Source organism: Nymphaea colorata, chromosome 13 (assembly GCF_008831285.2).
Source record: "Nymphaea colorata isolate Beijing-Zhang1983 chromosome 13, ASM883128v2, whole genome shotgun sequence".
NCBI classification, from domain to species: domain Eukaryota; kingdom Viridiplantae; phylum Streptophyta; class Magnoliopsida; order Nymphaeales; family Nymphaeaceae; genus Nymphaea; species Nymphaea colorata.
This window is the reverse complement of record NC_045150.1, coordinates 2,079,880-2,102,654: the sequence shown is the minus strand read 5'-3', so window position 1 is coordinate 2,102,654 and position 22,775 is coordinate 2,079,880. Positions and strand designations below refer to the sequence as shown.

The 22,775-nt window shown below is 37.9% G+C and overlaps 3 protein-coding genes and 1 long non-coding RNA gene across 4 annotated transcripts; 3 read left to right on the top strand and 1 right to left on the bottom strand.

The window, feature by feature from the left end:
* Positions 1-280: 280 nt before the first annotated feature.
* Positions 281-3,034, top strand: LOC116267023 (G-patch domain-containing protein C1486.03). The gene is made up of 4 exons (XM_031648568.2): positions 281-418; positions 1,005-1,058; positions 1,871-1,993; positions 2,509-3,034. Exons 1-4 carry the CDS (start codon positions 356-358, stop codon positions 2,638-2,640), a joined length of 372 nt encoding a protein of 123 aa, XP_031504428.1. The 5' UTR covers positions 281-355; the 3' UTR covers positions 2,641-3,034.
* A 2,417-nt stretch (positions 3,035-5,451) lies between these two features.
* Positions 5,452-14,712, top strand: LOC116266862 (pentatricopeptide repeat-containing protein At5g14770, mitochondrial). The gene is made up of 4 exons (XM_031648300.2): positions 5,452-9,498; positions 9,595-9,691; positions 9,789-9,945; positions 14,214-14,712. Exon 1 carries the CDS (start codon positions 5,834-5,836, stop codon positions 9,116-9,118), a length of 3,285 nt encoding a protein of 1,094 aa, XP_031504160.1. The 5' UTR covers positions 5,452-5,833; the 3' UTR covers positions 9,119-9,498; positions 9,595-9,691; positions 9,789-9,945; positions 14,214-14,712.
* Positions 14,713-17,282: 2,570 nt separating this feature from the next.
* Positions 17,283-21,368, top strand: LOC116266812 (elicitor-responsive protein 1-like). The gene is made up of 4 exons (XM_050081211.1): positions 17,283-17,397; positions 18,753-18,818; positions 18,956-19,091; positions 19,976-21,368. The coding sequence occupies exons 1-4, from the start codon at positions 17,325-17,327 to the stop codon at positions 20,331-20,333; spliced, it is 633 nt and encodes a 210-aa protein (XP_049937168.1). The 5' UTR covers positions 17,283-17,324; the 3' UTR covers positions 20,334-21,368.
* On the bottom strand, positions 19,084-22,695 carry LOC116266814 (uncharacterized). Its single transcript, XR_004175435.2, has 4 exons — positions 22,358-22,695; positions 21,365-21,441; positions 19,308-20,284; positions 19,084-19,208 (listed from the first exon to the last, which is right to left on the bottom strand). It is a non-coding gene; the product is annotated as an uncharacterized LOC116266814 (long non-coding RNA).
* Between the last annotated feature and the right edge of the window lie 80 nt (positions 22,696-22,775).

Sequence of the window (22,775 nt, the reverse complement as noted above, 5' to 3'; positions counted from 1 at the left end):
CCTTACAAACCTGAAATCGTTGAAACATTTTATCATTGTAAGGGGAACGCCTTAACACATAAGTCACAGCATGTAATAGAGCATATGATTAAAGCATTATACAGTTGCATGTGGAGTGCCTTTTAACAGATGGGTCGTCTCTCCGAATGATGACAAAGCTTGGTGATTTTATTTATTTTTAAACCGCTTACTGTAGTAGAAAATATATAATTTAGCAGGTATCTGAAATTATGGATAAATAGTGGGGCTGAAAATAAAAAATTTACCTAATTAGCATCGATGGCGGTTCGAAGGAGTTCATCTTGATTATTGACTCCAAAAGGAGGAGGTACGCAGCAACAAGGAGAAAGAAGGGATGATGACGGACGGCATCCCTTCGACCAGTGGAGCCATCGGCTCTTCGAACGTGGGATTTCAGGTTGGCTTTCAAATGCCCAACCCTTTTTTTTGTTCTTCTTCTTCCTTTTTCTATTGATACTCGTCGTTAGGTCGTGGTGTTGAGTTCCTGGTCCTCTTAGGGTTTTTTTCTGTTGATCCACGCTGCTCCAACTCTTTTTGAGAATTTGGGGATCAACCAATCCCCAGATCCTTATTTTGACGTACCACCTTGTTTTGATCTCCTTCGTTTGTGTTCAGATATCTTATTTTCTTTTTAATTTTATTATTGTTTTATTTTTTTTGCGTGTGTTCTTGCTCTCCCGTCATTCATTATTTTCGTTTTTTAGATACAGAGACTCCCTGTCTATCTCTCCGTTACAGGCGAGTTGGGTTTGTGGCTGCACGTCTATCGGTTTTGTAATTTCGTAAAGATTTGCCTTAGAATCTATTGATTACTTGGGCCTGCACTAGTTAAGGCACTAGCAGGTCCTTTTTTTTTTTATCCACGTTATAAAAATTTTTAACTCATAATGATACTGGTGAAGATTTCAAATTTCTCCGAAGTACTTTTGCTTCCTTGGATTATTTCTTATGTATACTATGTTAACTAAGTTTCATGTTGGCAGTTGTTGAAAAAGTGCGGATGGAAGGAAGGTACAGGTCTTGGCGCCTTAGAGCAGGTATGTTTGGGGTAGATGTTTTGGAGCTTAGTAGGTGCTTCTTTTTCAGTTTCATTATTTCCTTTATGTCTTTGTTGTTGATGTTTATGTTACATTCCAAGTATGATACCAATGCTAAAATTCATATGAAGAAGTTAATGGCCAATGCCTAGTTCAGAAAGATAGGCATGAGAGAGGAAAGTACCACTAGGTATTACGTGTTCAGTCTGAATTTTATGTGAATTGAATCCCTAGCTGATTTGTGTGCCATTGCAAAGGAAATCTTCCCACCCTTGTAATCTCTTGTGTTTGTCAAAATCTGAAGTCGGACGTTCAAGACCATAAAAGGACTCATTGATTCTAGCTACTTGGTCCAAGCCGATTGGCTATAAATAAATAAGCACGTGTGTTTATATGAAAGAATGCACCTATATATTTATAGGATAGGAATCACTTGGCTGACCAAACAACTAGGCCGACGAATAGACTAGTTTGGCAACTAGTCTCTAGTTTGGAAGTTGGAACACAGGTCAGTCATTAACCCGCTAGTCACACTGGTCGGAATTTTGGTAACTGAGTGCCCCAACAACTTCTTAGCATCTTTGTCAACTTTGTAGTGGGAATGGTTTTGATAGGGATTGCATCCTTGTGGAAATTGACCTACAAAGTAATAACCTATATTCTTTTGAACTTCTTTGGTTGCATCACAGTTAGGAATCTTGTTTACGTGGCATTTTTTAAGTATATTCACAATAAGGCCTGCAATTTCTCTATCGGGGTATTTTTCAGCATACTTGCGATATCATCTATTTATGTTTACTTTCTGTGAGCAGGGTAGATTGGAGCCTCTAGAAGCACATGTGAAAAACAACAAACGCGGATTAGGTGCAGAGAAGTCTCGTCAAACTAAATTGGGCAGTTCTGAAGGCTCTGATCATGGAGAAAAAAGAGAGAAGGTGAGCTTATTCAACTCGTTTACAAGATCAGTTGGTTTCTTGTTCATGCATTCAATAATGTAGGTGTATCATTGGTTCAGTCATCAGTGGATAGATTTCTGTTTGTCATGCTTATAGTGCTGGCTTCTTATTTGATTAGGTAGTCTAAGTATCCTTCTAGAAGGAGAAAGAGTTTGAACAGGTGCATATGGTGTTGAAGGTTCATTTGTTTTAGCAGACGTGAGATTGGCTGTTACTCTTATGATTTTAATTATTTCTCTTTGAACTTCTATATCCATTTATCTAAATTATCTTTCGCAGCCCTTTTCGCTAAGCTCAACCAAAGTTTCTCCTTTTATCAGTTTAATGCCAGAAGTCTTGATATATCTAGGCTTGTCAAGACTGCCATCATGCTGAAATATGGGTTTTTATTAACAGATTCAGCAAGAGCTTCACTTTTCTAGGCATCTTCTGTGCTGTGCTTAACCTAGCACGTGTTGATCTAGACTTTTTTTTTTTTTTTTTTCCTTGGGCAGCATTTGGATTGCCAGAAGAAGCGAAAGGGTTTAACCAAACGGATGAGAAAAATGCTTGAGGAAGATAAACGAGCAGCAGAAGTGGAATTCGCCCGCGAGTTTTTCCGTGAGTTTTGGCCAGACAACGTTTGAAGGCCGTAACTTCCAACTTGATATGGTTCCCTCCAGTTCTAGTGAGCTTGTAAAGTTCATGCTGGACAAATCTCAAGTCAGCTTTTCTGGTATGGCCAGACCTTTTTCAAGCGATCTTTTGTGAGGATCGATCACCTCTTTATTTGTACACTAAATTCTTTCTGTAAATTAGTTCCAAATGATTAAATCCCCCATGCTTCCTTTGTGTCTCAATTCTAATTGTCAGTTACTTCTATGGAGAAGTTGTTAGAGCCTTTGGTCAAATGTAATCCCTGCAAGTCGCGATTAGAGCCAGCGCTTGATCTCCAGCATTCATGAACTGAACATGTTCCATCTCCTTTTGCCGTGTGAACAAGATAAGAGTTTTGTAAGATAAACTATATTCGCTTGCGCAGCTGCTTACTATATTCGCTTGCGCAGCTGCTTCTTTTTCTGGCCCTGTAGGTGTATTATTTTTTTGAGGCCAACCTCATGAATGTTACTTTATGTCCTAAAACACAGGGAAAGTAATGTAAAATCATGTTTTCATTTCATGTTTTTTGAACATGTAGGACAGGTTTTGGGGAATTTTACTCCAACCTCGTAAAGTTTTTTGGTTTATAAACTTTTAAAGCACGATTCTTATAGGGCATTTGGGGTTATTGGATGTGAAAAGGAAAAGGAGGTTATTTTTCTAACTTCCCTCAATGGTACCTGAAGCCGGTGGTCAGTGTGAATAGATTTGTGAAACATGGCAGCATGATATATATATATATATATATATATATATATATATATATATATACATATATATATATAATTTGGAAATGAATTTGAAGGAAGTCCCTTAAAACGTATCCGTAAAGCATCTTAAGAATTAGATGTATAAAACTAATGCAGGGTGTCCTGCTCTGCTACCGTTTTCAAACGGGTACGATTTAAGGATGCCAAAGTGAATTAAACGGATTGAAATTAAACCCATTACAATAAAATTGACAAAATCCTTAAATTGGATCCATAACAACCGACTTTGATCTAGATCATTGAACAATCCAGTCTATCCAGAGGCATAGCATCCTCAAGCTCTGTTTCATTGAAATCCTTTAGTTGGAAGATACAATTGTTACTTTACAAATCTGTAAACTTCCATTTGAAATTTATGGATATTAAGTCTCTTTTTGTTATTTAAATATCTTGTTATCCTTTCATGTTTGATGTTTAATAAAAAGGGTCGAGGGCCCTAGGTCTGCATTGAAAGACAAATCTTCTTATTTTTATAATTTGATAACTATGAATTTGTCATATTGGAAATTTAAACTTATAGTTCTCGCCTTGAGGAGCAGAGCTACTGTGTGACTGGCGTGGGCCGCTGCCACCTCAGTCCTTGAAATCTTATATTGTGATTAAGCTGGAGGTAGGTTCAGCTAGGTCCATCTGCATGTGGTGCCCACACTATACTTGATTCAGTGCCCTGCAATCACTCATTCTCTTAAGTGAAAAATCAATTAGTTGCCCTTAGTCAAAATTTTCTAACTTCGCCGCTAGCTCAAATGGGTGGATTGGAACATGCAATGTGGCTGTCTTTACCTTGACTTACGGGAGACTATGTCACCATTCAGTAAAATGGGGTGGGATGGATACTACATGCAGGTTGAACCAAGTGGACATCTCAATGTCGATATTGACAAAGTTCTGCATGGGCCCTAGCTTTAGCTCTCCCTCAGTTGGTGGGACTAATCTTCTAATCCCGTGCTAGCTAGAAAGGAAAAAAATATGGTTCTCAAATCAATAATTTTGATAAGACTATTAAGTGAGCACCTTGGTAAACAAGTCCTCATTTATAGATTTGATAGTAACAAATATTCAACTAAGTTCTAACTTTTGTTAAAAGTACATGTATTTCGTCGCTTCAAAATTAGTAAAGATTCCTTTTTTATCCTTTGAATATTAACATGAAAATTTTATATAGTTTTATTAATGCTTTTATATTTTCCTTGGATAATTTTATAACTTTAACCTGAAAACATATAAATCATTATTTTAGATATTAAAAAAATCATTACGACATAATTAACCAATTAGTAAATTTGCTGAATACATGCAAACTAATGAACTTAAAATTTATTTGTATTGAGAAAGATAAGATTTTTTATTACATCAACACAAACTTAAGTTAGTACTAACCTAAAGTTAATGGAGAAATTGTTACTTTTTATCATCGGTGCAAAAAAATTAATTGTGCTTTTAACAATATCAAAGAGCTAGATGATTTTTTTGTAAATACCATTCTACGTGTACTTTTGAAAACAAAAAAAGGCCTGCTGCGAGCAATCCCAGCTATCCAATTTTGAACTTCTCGAGTGATCAGGAAATGGACAACTGATCAAAGAAATAGCAAACGTGATATGGGATAGGCCCAAGATTTTTTGGTCTATAATATTTATGATTAAAATCTTTAACACGTCTAGAGTTCCAGTGGTCTGACATTTAATGTAATTCTTTCTTCAAATAAAAGATTTTAAATCCTTGTTAAAAGTCATTGACTTGAAATCTTGTAATCACTTAAATAAAACACCAGTTTTATTGGAAAAGGGGCAAAACCACCATTTTGACTGGCCGTTGGAAACAAAAAAAAGCGGCATTCTTTTTACAAACTGGCAGCCAAAAAATAAATATAAAAGCCATGGCATCTCATCCGAACTTGATCTTTATTCGGATTCAGATGCAGCAGATTTTGTCTCATTTTATATCCGGACTAGATCAGTTTCATATATATATATATATATAAAGGGTGTCTTTCCTCACGCCACATACCAGCCGAGCGGACTGGTCGGCTGGTTTGGGCCGTCCATCTGAACGGCCCGTTCTTTCATTAAAAAAAAAAAAAAAAAAAAACTGCCCGACGCCGGAGAGTCAGCCGTCAGGCGGTGGGATGGGGTATCGGCGATTCGCCCTTCATGAATTTTTTGCTTCCTTTTTTGTGATTATGCCATTTTTTAGCCTCCATTCCTTGGTGAACTGCATTCCCTGGTTTCTCGGAGGCAGTCCACGATATCCATCCCACTGGGGAGGTCGCCGAAATGATTTTCCGGAAGAGAGTGGGTTTTCATTCTTCACCGGTGGAAGCATCGCCTGGAATACTTCCTGTGAAGTAGCGGCCACATCCGAAGAGACGAGATAACAGGGAAAGCGGACGTAAGCGGACGTCGGAGTTATGTTCTTCCTCGGACGTAGCAGAAGACTTCCCAGAAACGCCTTTCCTCTCTACCATTCTTCCATCTCTTGCTACCTGAGACATCTTTCAGAGAAACCAAATCCTTCCACCAATTTCAAGTGGTTTCTCCCTTCTCATCCTGCCCACCACCATACTTCGCCACCTACAAGCTACTCCTCCCTCGACCTGTTCAAGAAGACCCATGATGCCATAAGGAGCATGTCTAGAATCGATGCCCAGAACACCCATCTTCATTCCGTCATCGGTTTCTGTTGGTTCCTTCTGGACACCTTCAATCCTCTCCGGTACCCTACGTTTGTTCTCTTCTCCACCTTGATCGATTCACTTCTGGATTCTAGGAGGTTCTCAGAAGCATCGCAAGTGCTAGACGTAATGATTAGCCATGGTATCATTCCTGATCCGTACACGTGCACCGGCTTGCTCCACAAGTTCAACACACTAGGCCTCGTCGATCAGGTTCGGATTCTGTATTTGCAGATGGTAAATTTTGGGATTAGGCCTCATCTTCTTGCTCACAATATCACGATCCATGCGTTTTGTAAAGTGGGTGATCTCGAATCGGCGATAAAAATGCTTAGAGATGCTAACTCTGACGTTGTTAGTTACAACACTGTAATTTGGGGCCTCTGCAAGAGAGGAATGGTTGAAAAATCATATGGATTGTTATCTGAAATGGTTAAGAAGGGTTTGGAGTTCGATGTGGTTAGTTTTAATACTTTGATCAAGGGGTTTCTCTTGAAAGGGTCGCTGCATGATGCAGAAATATTGATGGAAGAAATGTTGACTGGTGGAATCGATAGAGATATTGTTGGGTACAACATATTGATCGATGGACGGTGCAAACTAGGATCCATGAGCAGCGCAGTCGAGCTGCAAAGTAGTATGAAGAAGGGAAGTATATTGCCTGATATTGTGAGTTATAATTCTCTGATAAACGGGTTCTGTAGAATTCGAGACCTTGAAAAGGCTAAGGAACTGGTAAGTGAACTTAGGGATGCTGTGAATCCACTGGATGAAGTTGCAGTTGGTCTTAAGAGTGATCGAAATATTGACTTGTTGACAGAGGACCCATCTTTCGAATGTGCAGGAGAGAATACTCACTCCGAGCTTCAACCTAATCTTGTTACATATACAACACTAATAAGCGCTTGCTGTAAACTAGGGGAAGTGAAGGAAGCATTTTCATTGTATGAAGAGATGGTTAAGAATGGGATTCTTCCTGATATAATAACATACTGCTCATTAATTAATGGCCTCTGCAAAAGTGGTAAAGTCGCTGAAGCAAAAATGCTGTTCCATGAAATGGAGAGCGTGGGCTCTGTCCCTAATCATGTAGCATACTGCACCATTATAGATTCACTATTTAAGTCTGGGAATACTATAGAGCCATTTGTTCTTCAGGGTCAAATGGTGGTTAGAGGAATTGCAATCGACCACATATTACACACGGTTATGATGGATGGGTTGGTTAAGTTGGGAATGCAGACTGAAGCAGAAAAAATGTCTCAAACCATGATGGGACATTCTCTGACTCCCAACCATGTTAGTTACTCAGTCTTGATTAATGGGTGTTGCAGGATAAGGGACATGAGTCGTGCCAAGTTTTTGTTGGAGGAAATGGAGATGAAATCTTTACATCCAAATGTTGTCGTTTACTCTTCTGTTATTAATGGCTATATCAGAAAAGGCATGCTTGGTCAAGCTGTGGAAGTTCTGAATAAAATGCAAGAACTAGATGCTGCTCCCAATGTAATAACTTACACGACACTCATTGATGGCTGTTTCAAGCTGGGAATGAAAACAACTGCCTTTGATTTTTATGAAGAAATGTTCAAGTATGGTGTGAAACCAAATAAGTTTACACTTGATATTCTTGTCAATGGACTAAGAAAGAGTGGAGAAATAGAGGATGCTGAAAGATTGTTTAAAAGCATGATGCAGGGAGGAATTAGTCCCGATCAAGTAAACTACACCTCTCTGATGGATGGACTATTCAAAGCAGGGAAACTATCTGCTGCCCTAAAAATTGGTGAAGAGATGATCCAAAGAAGCTTGAAGCCTGATGTTGTTGCTTATAATGTATTCATCAATGGCCTCTTCAAGCTAGGGAGGCCTATGGAAGCCCAAACATTTTTCAATGAAATGAAGAAGTTGGGTTTAGGTCCGGACCTGTTTACTTATAACACTATGATATCTGGATGCTGCAAGTCAGGAAACTGGAAAGTGGCCGTTGAGCTGTTTGATGAAATGAAGAGCAACACAGCAATGCCAAGTCATGTAACCTATGCTTTGCTGATACAGGGACTCTGTGAGAGTGGGGAGGTCCATAGAGCAGTAGATTTGTTCAATGAAATGATTATGGTGGGTTATCATCCAAATTCCTCCATCCACAGAGTGTTACTTCATGCCTCCTTGAAAAAGGAAGGGGTAGAGTCAGTTTTACAAATGCACAGGCATTTGATTGCACTGGGATTTGTAGTGGACTTAACAGCTTACAATACACTCATTAATATCTTATGCATGCATGGGATGACACGGAAGGCTACCTGGTTGTTAAAGAAGATGAAAAAGGAGGGTATTTCAGCTGATATAGTTACATACAATTCCCTTATTCATGGATATTGCAAGAATGGTCATTTAAAGAATGCGGTTTCTTTATATTCACAGATGCAAGTTGCAGGAATTGTCGCCAATATTATGACATATGACATCTTACTGTCTGGATTCTCAACTGCAGGTTTGATGAAAGAAGCAGACAAATTAATGGATAAGCTGTTCCAGAGTGGTTTAAAACCGAGTTCTGGTACTTATGATGTTCTTATCAGAGGCCATGGAAAGATGAGTAATACACGGAAAACTCTTAAGTTTTACTGTGAAATGGTCGGCCATGGCTTCATTCCAAAAGTTAGTACATACAATATAATCGTTAGTCTCTTTGCTAAGGCAGGCATGATGAATCAGGCTAAGGAATTCTTCAATGAAATGCAAGGGAGAGGTGTCTCTCCTAATTCATCAACATACAGCATATTGATCTGTGGATGGTGCAAACAACAAAACAGGGCAGAGGTGGAGAAATTGTTGAAAGAGGCAAATTCAGGTGGCTGTGTTATTGATGGAATTGCCCTTTCATTCATTGCTGATGCATTTGCAAAACCAGGAAAGAAAGGAAAAGCTCGTAGGTTATTAGGGCGACTATATAGAAAGAAGACAACTGAAGATAAGCAGCAAGACATAGAAAAGGATTTGAACATAACAGTGCTTTAACCACGTGGCTAATTCTATGAATTTCAAGGAATCAGTTGCTCATCCATGACGACAAACTCTGATTGCTAGACAGGAAAGTTGATGTTTTGACCATGTGTTGCTTTGGCCGGACAAAAGCTTAGAGTTTCTTACATTTACATGGTATGATTTCTCAGGGTACTATGGTGTTTGGGTAGCTGGAAAAAATTTCTTGAAGCAATTCCACGTGCTGATCTGACAGTTAATTGTTGGTGGACTTGATCATGTCTATGAAATTGACAAAAAATTCAAAAATGAAGGAATAGATTTGACTCATAATCCAGAATTTACCACGTGTGAGTTTTACATGGCATATGCAAACTATCAAGATCTAATGGAGTTAACTGAGCAAATGCTGTCTGGTAACTCCTATTCTGGGAATGTCTGATTGCACTGATTTTTATAACGTATTGTATTTTATATTTGCTGTTTTCATTCTTTGGGTTTATATATCACAGGAATGATCAAGAAAATAGCAGGGGGTTACAAAGTCAAATACCATTCAAATGGTTAACGACAATGATCCTATAGAGATAGATTTTTCTCCCCTCTCACGTAAGCTTTGCAGATTCTTGAATTTGCAGAATTTAATTACCTGCAAGCACTTCTTAGTTCTGGGATATTCATTTCTTTGTGTTTCTGTAAACTTCAGAAGGATTGATATGATTGAAGGACTGGAGGCAGAGGCCAACCTTAACATTCCGAAGGACCTCATCAGTGAAGCAGCTAATAGATATATAGTTGATGCTTGTGAAAAGTTTGGTGTGAAATGTCCGCCTCCACAAACAACAGCTAGACTATTGGACAAGGTATTTTTCCATTTTGGACTTGATATATTAGGTGCACATTTTTATGTTATTAGTAAATCATGCAATGTTTTCAGCATACTTCTTTTGCAATAAAAAAGTTGTGCTGAACTACATGGACCAAGGAGATAGTTATTGTATGTGAATCCCATAGTTTCTGGCTGGTGCTTGTATATACTAAAAAAAGCTGAATTGAGTTCCTTGCAAAAGTTTATGAGAATGATACAGCTTGTTATGGCTATTTGCCATGACATATTATACTCAGGTTATGCTTCACCAACCTGCTGGTTCTCTTTTTATGAGTGAGGAGCAGGAGAATTTATCCTAGGAAGCAGAAAACTATTAACATTCACGAAATATTAACATTAGTTTATGTACAAGGAATATATACATATTTATATATCCTTTATGTTTTTACACACACATATACATATATATATATATATATATCTATCTATCTATATATATATATATATATATAGAGAGAGAGAGAGAGAGAGACACACACACACACACACATAGAGAATGGAGAGAGAGAGACTGTTTAGGTATTTCACCATACTGAACATTTAATCTATGTGGTTTCTCTAATCAGCTTGTTGGCCATTTCTTGGAATAACAGTGTCACGGCTCAAGTTTTTGACACAATTTTTTTTGTTTATATAATAGCAGAAGCAAACATTGAGTTCTACTATATGCAAACTTGAGTAATGACAAAAATATAAGCAAATCAAATACCAACATTGTTTTAAAAGACGCCCTTATTTGATCCCACACCAAGACATTTAGACTCAAACAACTAAAATATCCACAAAGCCCAGTGTCCAGATTGACAATGCTGGTCCATCACAAAGGTTGAGGATGTCAATCCAGTAGCCACGATCTTTCAAGAACTACCTGTAGAGATAGAAAGAAGGGTCAGATTTCCTCTGAGTATGGTAACATCCAGCCATGAGTGGAACATGGTCCGACAAAATAAGTATCTAATCATGTCAAACAAAATCCATATGAGGACTTTATGGTCGACATCTATAAGTCATCAATCCACCTTATGGTTATTTCGTATTACCATCAGCGATGTATACATGACTTTCATATGTTGCGAAGTTACAACAGTGGTCCATTAACAATGATCATGGTCATCGTGACGAGCAAATAATAGAAAACCCTGTGGGCACAACTCACAGGTAATACAACACATGTCTTCACTAGGCGATCCAAATAGATCGAGGGTAACCTGCAGTGAAGCCTCCTGAGATATCTCAGATCGCCACTGCAGCAGTAGGGTCCAACCACCGGCATTATCCGAAGTGGTAGATCGGCCCCTTTAGGCACTTGGGTTGAGGGACTAGGAGACGCTTCGCTCTCCAACCAAAAGCATAACAAAATCCCGGGCCCTTGTGCCGCCCAATACCCTATGGGCCGTCCAGTACAGACAGAGGAGTGTGCGACTACAATAAGCTTATGCACACCACTACCTCCCGGGACGGAACCAACCACTGGGCAAAAGCTCGTACTCACACTCGCATGTACCATTGCATAAAACATAGTCCACGTTTTCTTTTATGCATTCAAATGTAGGGGTTTACCCTTACTAGACATAGTTTACTAACTCCCACTAAAGCCAACCTTAGGCCTCATTCTCAAGACAAAACCAGCCTGGCCACTTTCAACTCCCAAGAACTAGGGACAACCACTTTAACATACGTGTCATGTATCAACAACCAACTTTTTATTTATTTAAGATCCTTTATCAGTTCATGAAAATGTGCCACTGATATCGTTGCTGTGGTGCCTATAGTTCCAATAAGTTCTCTTACTAGCAAAATGTAGCTAGCAACTACAAGAAACATATAAATATAAGACTACCTCAGTACATCAAGACCACGAACTCTAGGTGATGCCAGTGAGATCTGCCACCATGATTTTTTTTTTCTGGACTAGCACTCTATCGGTTTTCCGCAGTATTATGTTTTCCATATTCATCATCAGCAGCCAGAAGAGGAAAGCAAAGATTTGTGCCAAGAAGAGAAGAAGCAGAATAGGAAAATCCCTTCACTTGCTCAATCATATCACCAGGATCTTGCAACTCCCAATGTTATTCCATCAACAGGACTAACCTATTACCCAAGAACAATAAAGTGATAAACAGTAACTGAGCACTTAGTACACACCCCAAAAAAGGCAAACAGAAAAGAAATTCTCTTCAGGCAAAGTTCAAACAAGAGATGCTTCATGATGGTTTAGAAACTAACTTTCTATAAAATTTGAAACCAAACCGATCAAAAGCACTATTAGACAATTCAACTTGGCAAAGTATAATACTCAGATCAATAAAAAATCTGAACTATCTTAAACTAAAAACCAGACTATCAAAACCAGCAACACCTTAAGAACATAAATACATACATAAGTTCAGTGAACAAGTGATGAAAAAATAATTCAGCTAACTAACTTGGTTCAGGCCTTAAAAAATACAATCAATAAGCATATGCTCTAACTTCGGACAGTCCTAGTGAAGACCAACAAACACATTAAATCAATACCAAGGTTTAACAACTCCAACATTCACAGTTCTTCTGAACCATACCTCGGTATAGCTAGGACATGTGCAACTTAGCTACATGGTTTTAAACAGAATCAAATGCTCAATGAAAAGAACACGACAATTAACAATCAAACAAGAACTACTATAATTAAGATTCAAACAAGCATGGAACCACAACACTACTTTAACCCATGTCCCTACTATGCTAGAGTATACACAATAAGTACTCTGACCAACTTACGCACTTCATAAAACGGACTCAAACTAAGCATGACCATAAATAAATATTGAACATGGGTCTCAAAGTCTAAGGACTCTAAACCAGGTTGACATTCAACAATAGGACCAAACCTCAACTAAAATAGTATTGCCTCGTATACTCACCAATTAGGAATACAGCAAAAGACGTCAAGTTTTCTTTGCAAAGAATTGAACTTTGAAATGGCTTATTCTTTTCAAATTTTTTCACCATAGGCTTTTAGTGCATGTTGTGTGCAAAAGACATAACCTTCTTTTACCTAAAGTATTCGATGAAGTATTAGGATTTGGAATCGCACCGATGCTATCAAATCTCATGAAGGGATTTCTTTCCATTTTCAAGGTATGAGAATAAAGAAATTGTTCTCAGCTTCATAGGAAACCAAAGAAAAGGAGCGGATATTAACTTTGAATCATTCGCCCACAAAGGATCTACAATCAATGCTAGAGACTTCAGCCTTCATGTCCTTGATCCCTTGGAAGGCACTTTTTTTTGTCTTGCTTTCTTTTGTCATTGATTTTCTTTTTTCTTTTCTTGCTTCTTTTTCTTTTTTTTTGTTTGCCTTCTAGAAAAATTTACCATGGTAAATTTACCACGTTAAATTCTTCCATGCCATCAAACTGGCCCTTAACGGTCAAAAAAAAAATCTGCATTTTGTTACGCTGGAAATTTTTTAAAAATAAATATATTTCCTCAACTACAGGATTAAGAAGGATGTTCGTATTCGAATATTTCATTGATTTAATGCGTTTACAAAACCTTTATCCAATAAATTAGGATCCGTATCCCATGTGAAATAAGCAGGTCCAAAGAACTGCAAGGTTTCAAAGTGACCCGGTTTTGATTAGGAAATTTCATGTGAAACCAATCACTGAGCTGAATAAACAGGTCCAATTAACCATCCGTTTTGAATCAAGAAACCAGATCTAGAACAGAAAATCTCATATAAAACCAAGCATTCAGGTTATGGTTTTTGAAGAATATGGGTTTAGTTTGATTTTTTGTTTGTGCGGGCGGATTTTCCTCTGGGTCTGGGCTCCTTCTATTTGGGTTTGGGACTGGTCCTTTTTAGATTCTGTCTGGATCTGGGTCTGATCCTTCTTCAGTTGTTTTTGTACATCTCTCACAAAGGACATAAGTTTAGTTATTTGTGTTTTTAATACTTCCACTTTCTCTTTGAGGTTAAGGACCTCATTCTTCAGTACCTGCAAGTTGGAGTCTTGTTAGTATAAATCTGTGTTCATAGAGACTTGGGTTTTGTCCCGCAACTCTATGTTTCGGCAAGTGGATGTGTATCTTTGTGTTCAGATATTATTTCTGATAGACTGGGCTTAATGCCGCAACTCCTCATAAATCCTTATATGATTTTCGGATATGATATGGATTTCTCCATTCCATTATCCTTATATTTGTTTCTTTTATCCTCACCATTCAATTGATCGTTGCCTCTTTACTTGTTCCCAGGAATAGCTTCTGATTTAGATATTCAGAATACCGTGTTTTATCAGTATCAGATCGTTTCCCATTTCCGCCTTAGCACCAGATTGGCTAAAGAGTCCTCCATTTTCCCTTTGGAGTCTGGTGGGATGTGAATTAACCTTTCCATGGAAACAAGGTCAATACGCAACAGGCCTTCAGGAGTACTATCCCACTATTGATGTATCCATTTGACAGCTTTTGGAGGATTTAGCAAGCTTGGTTTGGGTCCAATTCCTACATTAGCTGACTAGTTCTCAGTAAGAGAATTTTGTGGAATTGGATTCCATTGCATGGTATTTCCTGACTTGAAATGTAAATTAGAGGTGTTTCTGTATCCCAGGGTTCGTCCGAGATTCTGAATTATAGGCAGTTCCAGTGCAATTTGGTGTTGCAGAGCACAAAATGGAATCTGGTTTCAATTCCGACAAGTATTCAGAAATTTCGAACTCAGATGCAACTTTAATTTATGAAATTTATTTACAAACTACAGCCGCCAATTTGACAGGAAACTTTGAGAATGGAAGATAAGTGCATACAATATCATCCAATTTGGTTGGCTTACCGACTCTTGCAGAGGCTTAATTATATGTGCTTGAAATACTCAAACCAGGATGAAGATGGGATGCTGAAAGCATTGCAGAATCTCAAGGAAAGCTATATTAACGGGAAGCTCTCCGGTTGAAAGTGGGAGAACGTTTACTTTAATAATTATTATTGGTTACTTTTCTACTATTTGGATATAATTATAATTCAAATGTTGTGCCAGTCTAGCTAGAACTTTTTTTTTCCAACGTTCTTGTTTTATAGCTTTATTTGTGTTTGACAAAAGTACACATTTATTTTTCCAATTAAAATATATTTTCAAATTAATGGATCCAATTCGTTGAATTTCCTAAAGCTTTTTCAAGAAGTTACTCAATTTAATCTCCCATTTACACACACATCAATGGCCCCTACATAATATATTTTGCATATTAACTCTAAAACTAATTACAAATATTTTAACATTTCCATTAATTTGTAATTGCAAAAAAAGATATGAAATAATGAAATTCAAAATCACTTTTAGATTTTTCATCGCTTATTATATTAACAATAGTGCTAGTTTGACAAGCCATTTTTTTAATTCTAGTCATGGGGCTTCCACAATTGTTCTCTTCGTACCGCATATCAATTTGCTATGCTCATCATACATGCAAGAGAAAACAATTAATCTTTGTCTTCTTCATTTTTTGAGAAATTGGTTTCATACTTTTCTTAAAACCAGTAGTCACTTTTAGAGTGATTTGGTATTCAACATCTTGTGGATCTTAATTTACATTTTTAAGACTCATACCTAGATTTTTGGCATACACAGTTTTTTTTTTAGTTACTATATTGTTTTCATTGTAGAACAACTTTTCCCATTATCGCAACTTTCGTAAACCTTTGATTTCTTCCTTTTGGAAATTGATACTCAGATATTTTTTTTGTTTATCAATGTCAAATCTTGCTCATAATTCATGTTCAATTTTTTCGAGGCTCAATCCATGCAATCTGCTTCTCAGGTGCCTCAGGAGATCATGTCAATTCTTATAATGATAGATAGTGACTTTGGTATTTGGCATCTCGCGCATCTGAACCTACATTCTTCATACTCACGCCCAAAATCTTTTGCATACATGATAGTATTTTTCTCATTACTTATGTTCTCTTCATTGTGCATGACTTTTCCATTTATTGCGACCTTTTGTGAGCCTTTGTTTTCTTCCTTTTGGAAATTGATATTCTTTGTCGGATATATTTTTTTCTTTATCAACATCAAGTCTTGCTTGGAATGCATGCTCAATCAATCCATGCAACCCACTTCTCATGTGCTTCAAGTGCCCTCGTCAATTCTTGTAATGATAGAGTTGATAAATCTTTTAGTTTTTTTATGAAAGCAGCCAAGACATAATTCTACATCTGCAGCAAACTTTTGAAAATCTACATCTGCAGCAAACATTTGAAAATTCTTTCAACTATTTTTTTTCTTTAATTTTATTGTCATAACTCGTGTGATCTAAAAAAGAACTGTTGATAAACACTCTTTAATTCTACTTCTGCAGCAAACTTTTAACAAAGAACTTTTTGGAGTTTTAGAATTCATTTTTTAATATATTCTAGGATGAAGTTGCATTTATAACCCATGGAGAGATTGCGTCACTTACCTCAAGCTAGATGGAGATATATAAAAGTGCAATTGTGTCTTTTTTCTTGTTACTCTTGAATATTTTTCAAGTTTCCCTGATGTCCATCAAGAATCACATCATTTGCGTTTTCTTCATAACTGCTTTGGACGATCTCACAGGTCTCTTGTGAGGCAAACTGAGTCTTTATTTTTAGTCTCCAAAAAATCATAGCCTTGGCATAAAAAATTAACACTTGAAGTTGACAAAGATCAGCTACAGAGTTATTTGCCAACACCACTGTATATTCTCTTCAACATGGCTTTGATAGTTGATACCACTTATTGAAATTAAAATGAGCCAACCAATCTTTATGACCGGATGTTTTTCTATATTTTGCGACGCTAAAAACCATCACAAATGGTGCAATTTGGTGGCAGCAGTTTGATTGATCATAATTTTTAGCCATGGAATGCAACATTGAAAACAGCTTTTAGTGTCGCAAAATTTACAGTCGTTTAGGGGGCAGTTAAAGTTGAAACCGCAAAATTCATGTCGGTGGGAGTTCCAACGGACTTCACTTTTCGTAATTACATTGCAGACTCGTCACTTCCGAGACGTATCGGTAGTTGCAGTTCTAACACAAAAGAGGGGAGGATCGGTCGAATTGACCGTATCAGTGTGTGTCCTGAGTCAACCAGTCAATGGCATTGGCGGCCGTGTCTTCCGGCAGTAGTCACACTGACTCGGAAAAGTGGCTCAGTCACTGACTCGGCTTGGGACGACCGAGACGCTCTTGTGCTGGCGGTTGGCACAGCCGTGTGAAATTGTTGAACGCATGCTTTTATGAAGCTCGTAACTCACATTGCCGTTTCCCTGCGCATTAAGAAGCTGGGTATTAATAAATGGGCCTCTCTGTTTCCCTCTCCCTCTCAATCTTTCCGCTACAATGGAACTGCACGGTGGAGTTTTAGAGGTGCTTCTCGTTGATGCTGAAGGCTTGAAGAAACCACATTTTCTGGGTACTCTCTCTCTCTCTCTCTCTCTCTCTCCCCCTCACAGATCTGCGTTATCGTTTTTGGTATAGTTGATTCAATGTTCATGGACTTACAAACCCAAAGCATCGCCCTCAAATTGCCCAGCAAAATTATTTCATCAGTAAAAAAGAAACTATTCAGTTAATTTGATCTTATTATAATTAGTTTGAAATTATATTTCAAAAGCTCCTATGGCGCTCTGTTTAATGTGGTGGTGTTAAAATCTATGAGAATCGGCCTCAAAATTAAAACAGACCTCCTATGTATAGAATTTGTGGATTTCTCCATCCAACAAGTTTGGACAGAGAAACCCTCGGGCCTCTCATAACGTCACAACCGCCTGATGCATTGAACCAGATGGTCGTGATTGGTTGAAGCTCAAGATCGCCCACACACAAAAGTTGGTAAACCCCAAAAGTTTATATACAAACATACATGAAAATTGGTATATCCCAAGCCTCTTAATTCTAAAACAAAAGCCAGACCTCTTCAATTCTTGTTTAAAAGCATTTTAAACAGCATATGAACATTGTAACATATTTACAAATTACAACTACTAATTTAATAGAGAACATGTTTAATTCATGTTGTCTTTATGAAAAATATTTACTCTCCTACAGTAAAAATTTTGATGCTATTAAGAGCTATTGATTTTGTTTTATTTACTTAAAAACATTTTTAAACTCAAAAAATGATTAATTTAGTATGTATTTCCCATAAAACATTTTGAGCATCATATCTATACGGTTAGATTCCATGAGAAAATATCTTAACAATCAATTTTGTGGGACTCGTGTTGTCCTCGTAGTCTGGGATCTCACACAAATGACTCTAATTCCGTTCAACCGATTTTCTGAATCATATTGCTCGCCGGTTTGATCCAAAAACGATTTTAACAACATCGACGTCTGCGCCCCAGCCCATCAGCAGGTTCCCCGTCTTTAAAGGTTACAAAGATGTATGCATGATGCATAAGAATATGCAGAAAGTGAACTTGAAGATTATTAGTGCGTAAATGATTTGAAATACAGAAAGTGAACTTGAAGATTATTAGTGCGTAAATGATTTGAAATAATCGACGAGCAGAAAATTCATTTTCTTCTTCAGGTTCTCGATGAGGATCCTTTTAGGAAATGTACATATATATATATATATATACTCTGATGGATCACCTACCAGTTCATTCACTACCACTAGTTCCACTCAACTGCTCTCTTGTCCGTGTTCATGATTCCTTTAACTCTGAATGTCGGTTTAGTGCGAGTGTATTTGTTTATGATAACTTTATGTTCTTATCTTTATTAAAGTTAATTCTCTCTTTTTTGGGCTTTAATTAATAGGGACATGCGATCTTTATGTTGTGATCCAATATGGTGACCAGGCATGGAAAAGCAAAGTTGTTCAATGTAAGCGTTCTCAAGTACCTTGCTGAATCAAGCACAAGGAGTTGTGCTGATTAAAGATTTAAGTGATTGTTTGCAGTTAATGTTACTCGCATATCTTCTTTGTTACAAACACAGCCTTTTGTCAACTCTACACGCAGTGAAAAGCAAGGCCGCAAGGTGGAATGAGAAATTCAAGATCAAAATTACAGGCTTGGATGAAGGGCATGCACACAAGCTTGCCTTGAGAATTATGGATGCTGACAATTTCGCAAAGACCTGCGTTGGAGAAACATTGTAATTGTCCTCTCTTCCTATTAATTTAGCTTTTGGTTGGTTAAATGATTCCACGTTGACATCAATATCCCGGTGAGGGAGAACTCGCAAGAAACTAAAATCCATGTTTCAAAGGGCCTGAAATTTTCAAAACAAAAAGGCATGATCATCTAAAGGGACGTTTGGCATTAGAAACAGCGTGTTAGTATTATATGAATCTGCCCCAAAACAGCTTACCAGACATTCTCAAGAAGATGCTCTTCTCTCTGTTGAGAGGGCTGCGATCCCCTTTTCCTAGTTGTTTTTCTCTTTAACCAAATATATTCTCCAGAAAATGCAATTTTCTCCATTGAGAAAAGGTTGTGATCCACTTTCCTAGTTGTTTCCCTCTCCTCTTTGACCATTTCTTACAGGAATGGATCGCCATATCAATTATTGTTCCATCAGGGCTCCTATGTCCACAGAGGTGTTAGGTTCGCAGAGTGGCTCATCTGCACATAAGAATATAAGCCCTCCTGCACCAAATGAAGACATTCCCAGGAACAGTACGATACAGATGGATAAACTTATAGTCCATTCTTAAAAGACAAGCAATTTCCTTCCGCAAAGACTGAAGGAATTTCCTACTGAAAGCCCACATCTTATTCTTAACATTGCTAGAATAGTGTCCAGCAAGTTCTTGGATACAGACTCTTAAGGCTGTTAATCTTATCAGTCAACTTGAAGCTGCCAAGGGATTGAAGAAGGCAATACTTCACATGCTCTAGCAAAAAGTCATACGTACAAGAGATACAGAATTCGTAGACAGAGAACTATCAGTTTTATTACCTTGTCTGTCATCAGGAAGTTGGATGAAAGGTTATATTATAATTTTATATTGCAACTGTCAACATAATGGATTACAGGATACATTTAGGAGGGATCATCACAGAAGGCAATGAGAAAGGAAGCATGGAAGTGAAAGCAGCTCCGTACAATGTTGTACTGAAAGATCTCAGCTACCATGGGGTGATCAGAGTTGGTCTAAAATTCACTGCTAATGTAGACAACTTCCATGAGCTTGATCCACCTTGTTCTTTAACTTTACTTCCTTTTTTGCTCATGGCTCTTCTAGTTAATGATTTTTCCTTTCTCCGTGACAGGCAAGTTGGAATTTTGACTCCAATGACATTCAAACCTTGGACGCCTCAAACAAGGTTGTGCACTTTTGCTAGCTATCACATCAAAAAATTAATCGTTCATAAACTGAGGTTTCAAAGCTAAATATATGGAGTGTGCTCATGTGCATCAAACAAGTGCGCCTGTGTGTGAGTGTGCCCCAGAGAGGGAAAGAGTCCACCCAAAACAAGTTAGCTTAATCATGGCTTTTTCACCAAGGAATCTTTTTTGTTTCTTTCAAATTTCCAGGTAAACAGTGCTAAAGCAGATGAAAAGAGTTTCAGGATGCTTGAAAGACAGCCAAGATTTAGTATCAAAACGCTTCTGGACTTCTGGGATATAACTTGGAGAAAGTTTTACAAGGAAAGAAGTTCCTACATGCTGACAGGTGCATCAGGCGCATCAAGAAGGGAAGCTGTTGATTAGAAAGAACTCGATAACTAATCCATGACTTGCATAACACCCATGCATAAACTTGTGCACCCGCAACAAAATAGTGCTGGTAATAGAAATAAACACTTGAAGATTTAAGACATCGGACTCCAGTAGAACATAATAGTATGCTTGGAGAACAATGGCAAACATATTTTCCATTATGCTAATGCTACTATATTGCTTTCAAGGGAGTGGAATCTTGTATGATGCTACTATATGATAATAAACATGGCCACTTTAAACAGATGAAAGTATGTCATATGGAATCATTGACTAATTGGTCACGATGTTGGCTACATACAGATTGAGAAGGATTGACATTAAAGATGCCAATCCATCTGGAGTGGTATAAAAAAAAATTCCATCCATCATGCATGGAATGTTACAAAGAATGCAGGATGACTTCTAAAATGCAGACAGAAAAAACATCAAATTTGAATACGTATACACAGTCCCAGATAAAGTATAGAACTTAGAAGGTTCCAAATAAAAGTGAGTGTTATTTACAAATGGCCAAGTCAGCCAGCAGGTACTAAGATTAACTTGATCCAGTCAATCAAATAAACAAATCATGGAAGGTCTAGTTACACGAAGAGCTTCATGATACAAATCAACGTTAAGGGAGTCAGATAGTTTTTCTGAACGGAGGAAAATAATGTTCAAAACTTGCCTGAATGTTGAGGTTTATTTCCAAACCATACCTGTTCAGCTGTTTTTGAACTTCAGACAGAAAAAGCGTACAGTCTATCAGTTCAAGTAATAGCCTTAAGCAGGTTGCCTACAACAGAAAAACAAGAGAAATTGTCCATAAGTATGGAAATTCAACTTGCATACCAACTTGATGCTTAGGGTGTAGATAACAGTCAATGGATTTCACGCAAAAACTTAAAAGCTGCTCTCTAGAATTTCGAAGTATAGGAACCATGAGAGGTTTTCCATAAAGAACATTTACCAATCAGATTGTGATTCATATCCCTATATATTCAGCAAAAAGCGGGACAAATATATGCCAAGAGCCTTGTTAAATAGTATGCCCCTGAAGCCTTTTTTGATCTTTCAACATTACATAGGCTGGCAACAGTCATATTTCTTCTTATACAACATGTTATTAATCATCCTCCTCCTCAATTAACAGTAGACATTCTAATATCTTTCTGAAAGAGCGCTCCTTCTGGACTTGCAAAATTTGGGAGGGTCTATCCACACTTGTCTAAAGAACATAAAGGATTTAGCAAGTTAAGATCAAGCAACAACATTCAACCAACTCAAGCATGTAACTGATGTCAAAGGCACAAAAGAACATTCAGTTCCTTCAAGTCATTTCTCATGCCACTTGATGTTTTAGCTTAATGAAAGATTTGAAGGTGTTGGTGACTCAGCGAGCATGGTAAGATCTACACTTGTCAGATACAGCAATATTTGCCAGTTTTACTACTACTAGTAAGCAATTCACATGATTCTTTAGAGAATATAGATAGACAGAAAACTGCCCTAGCAGAAAAGAACGACCTTTTAGCCACAGGCAGTGAAGGACAAAAACTATGTGGGACGAAGGTGAAAAAATCATGAATTATCAGCAACAATGTCAAAGAAAAAAAAGAACAGCTGTGAAGAACGGTGAAGAGTGAAAAAAAAAAAAGAATGTGCGCGCAATCCTTGGTGGAAGGGGAGGAAACAAAAATTACAGCATTTACCAAGTGAAAGAGACGCCGGTCGTGCGCTACGTTGACGGTGGAAGAGCACCCGTGCGAGGAGGGGGATGGGAAGAGGGAAGCGGAGATGGGTAGCAGAGGGAGGGGAAGGTGGTAGGGCACCCGTGCTAGGTGGGGGAGGGTAACAGAGAAGGAGAGATGGTCAGAAGAAGGAGGGGAAAGGGACGGCCGGCGGTAGAGGGGACATGGGCAGCAGAGGGAGAGATGAGAGGGTGGAGGAACGGGACTCCGGGGAGAGCTCAATCGCGTCGAGGGAGGCGGATGATGAGGGGCTGCGGGAGTCGGGGAAAGCGATTCGTCTCAGATAGACGATTGAGATCGACAGACGGGTTTGTTCGGCTGAATATATATATATATATATATATATATATATATATATATATATATAGAGAGAGAGAGA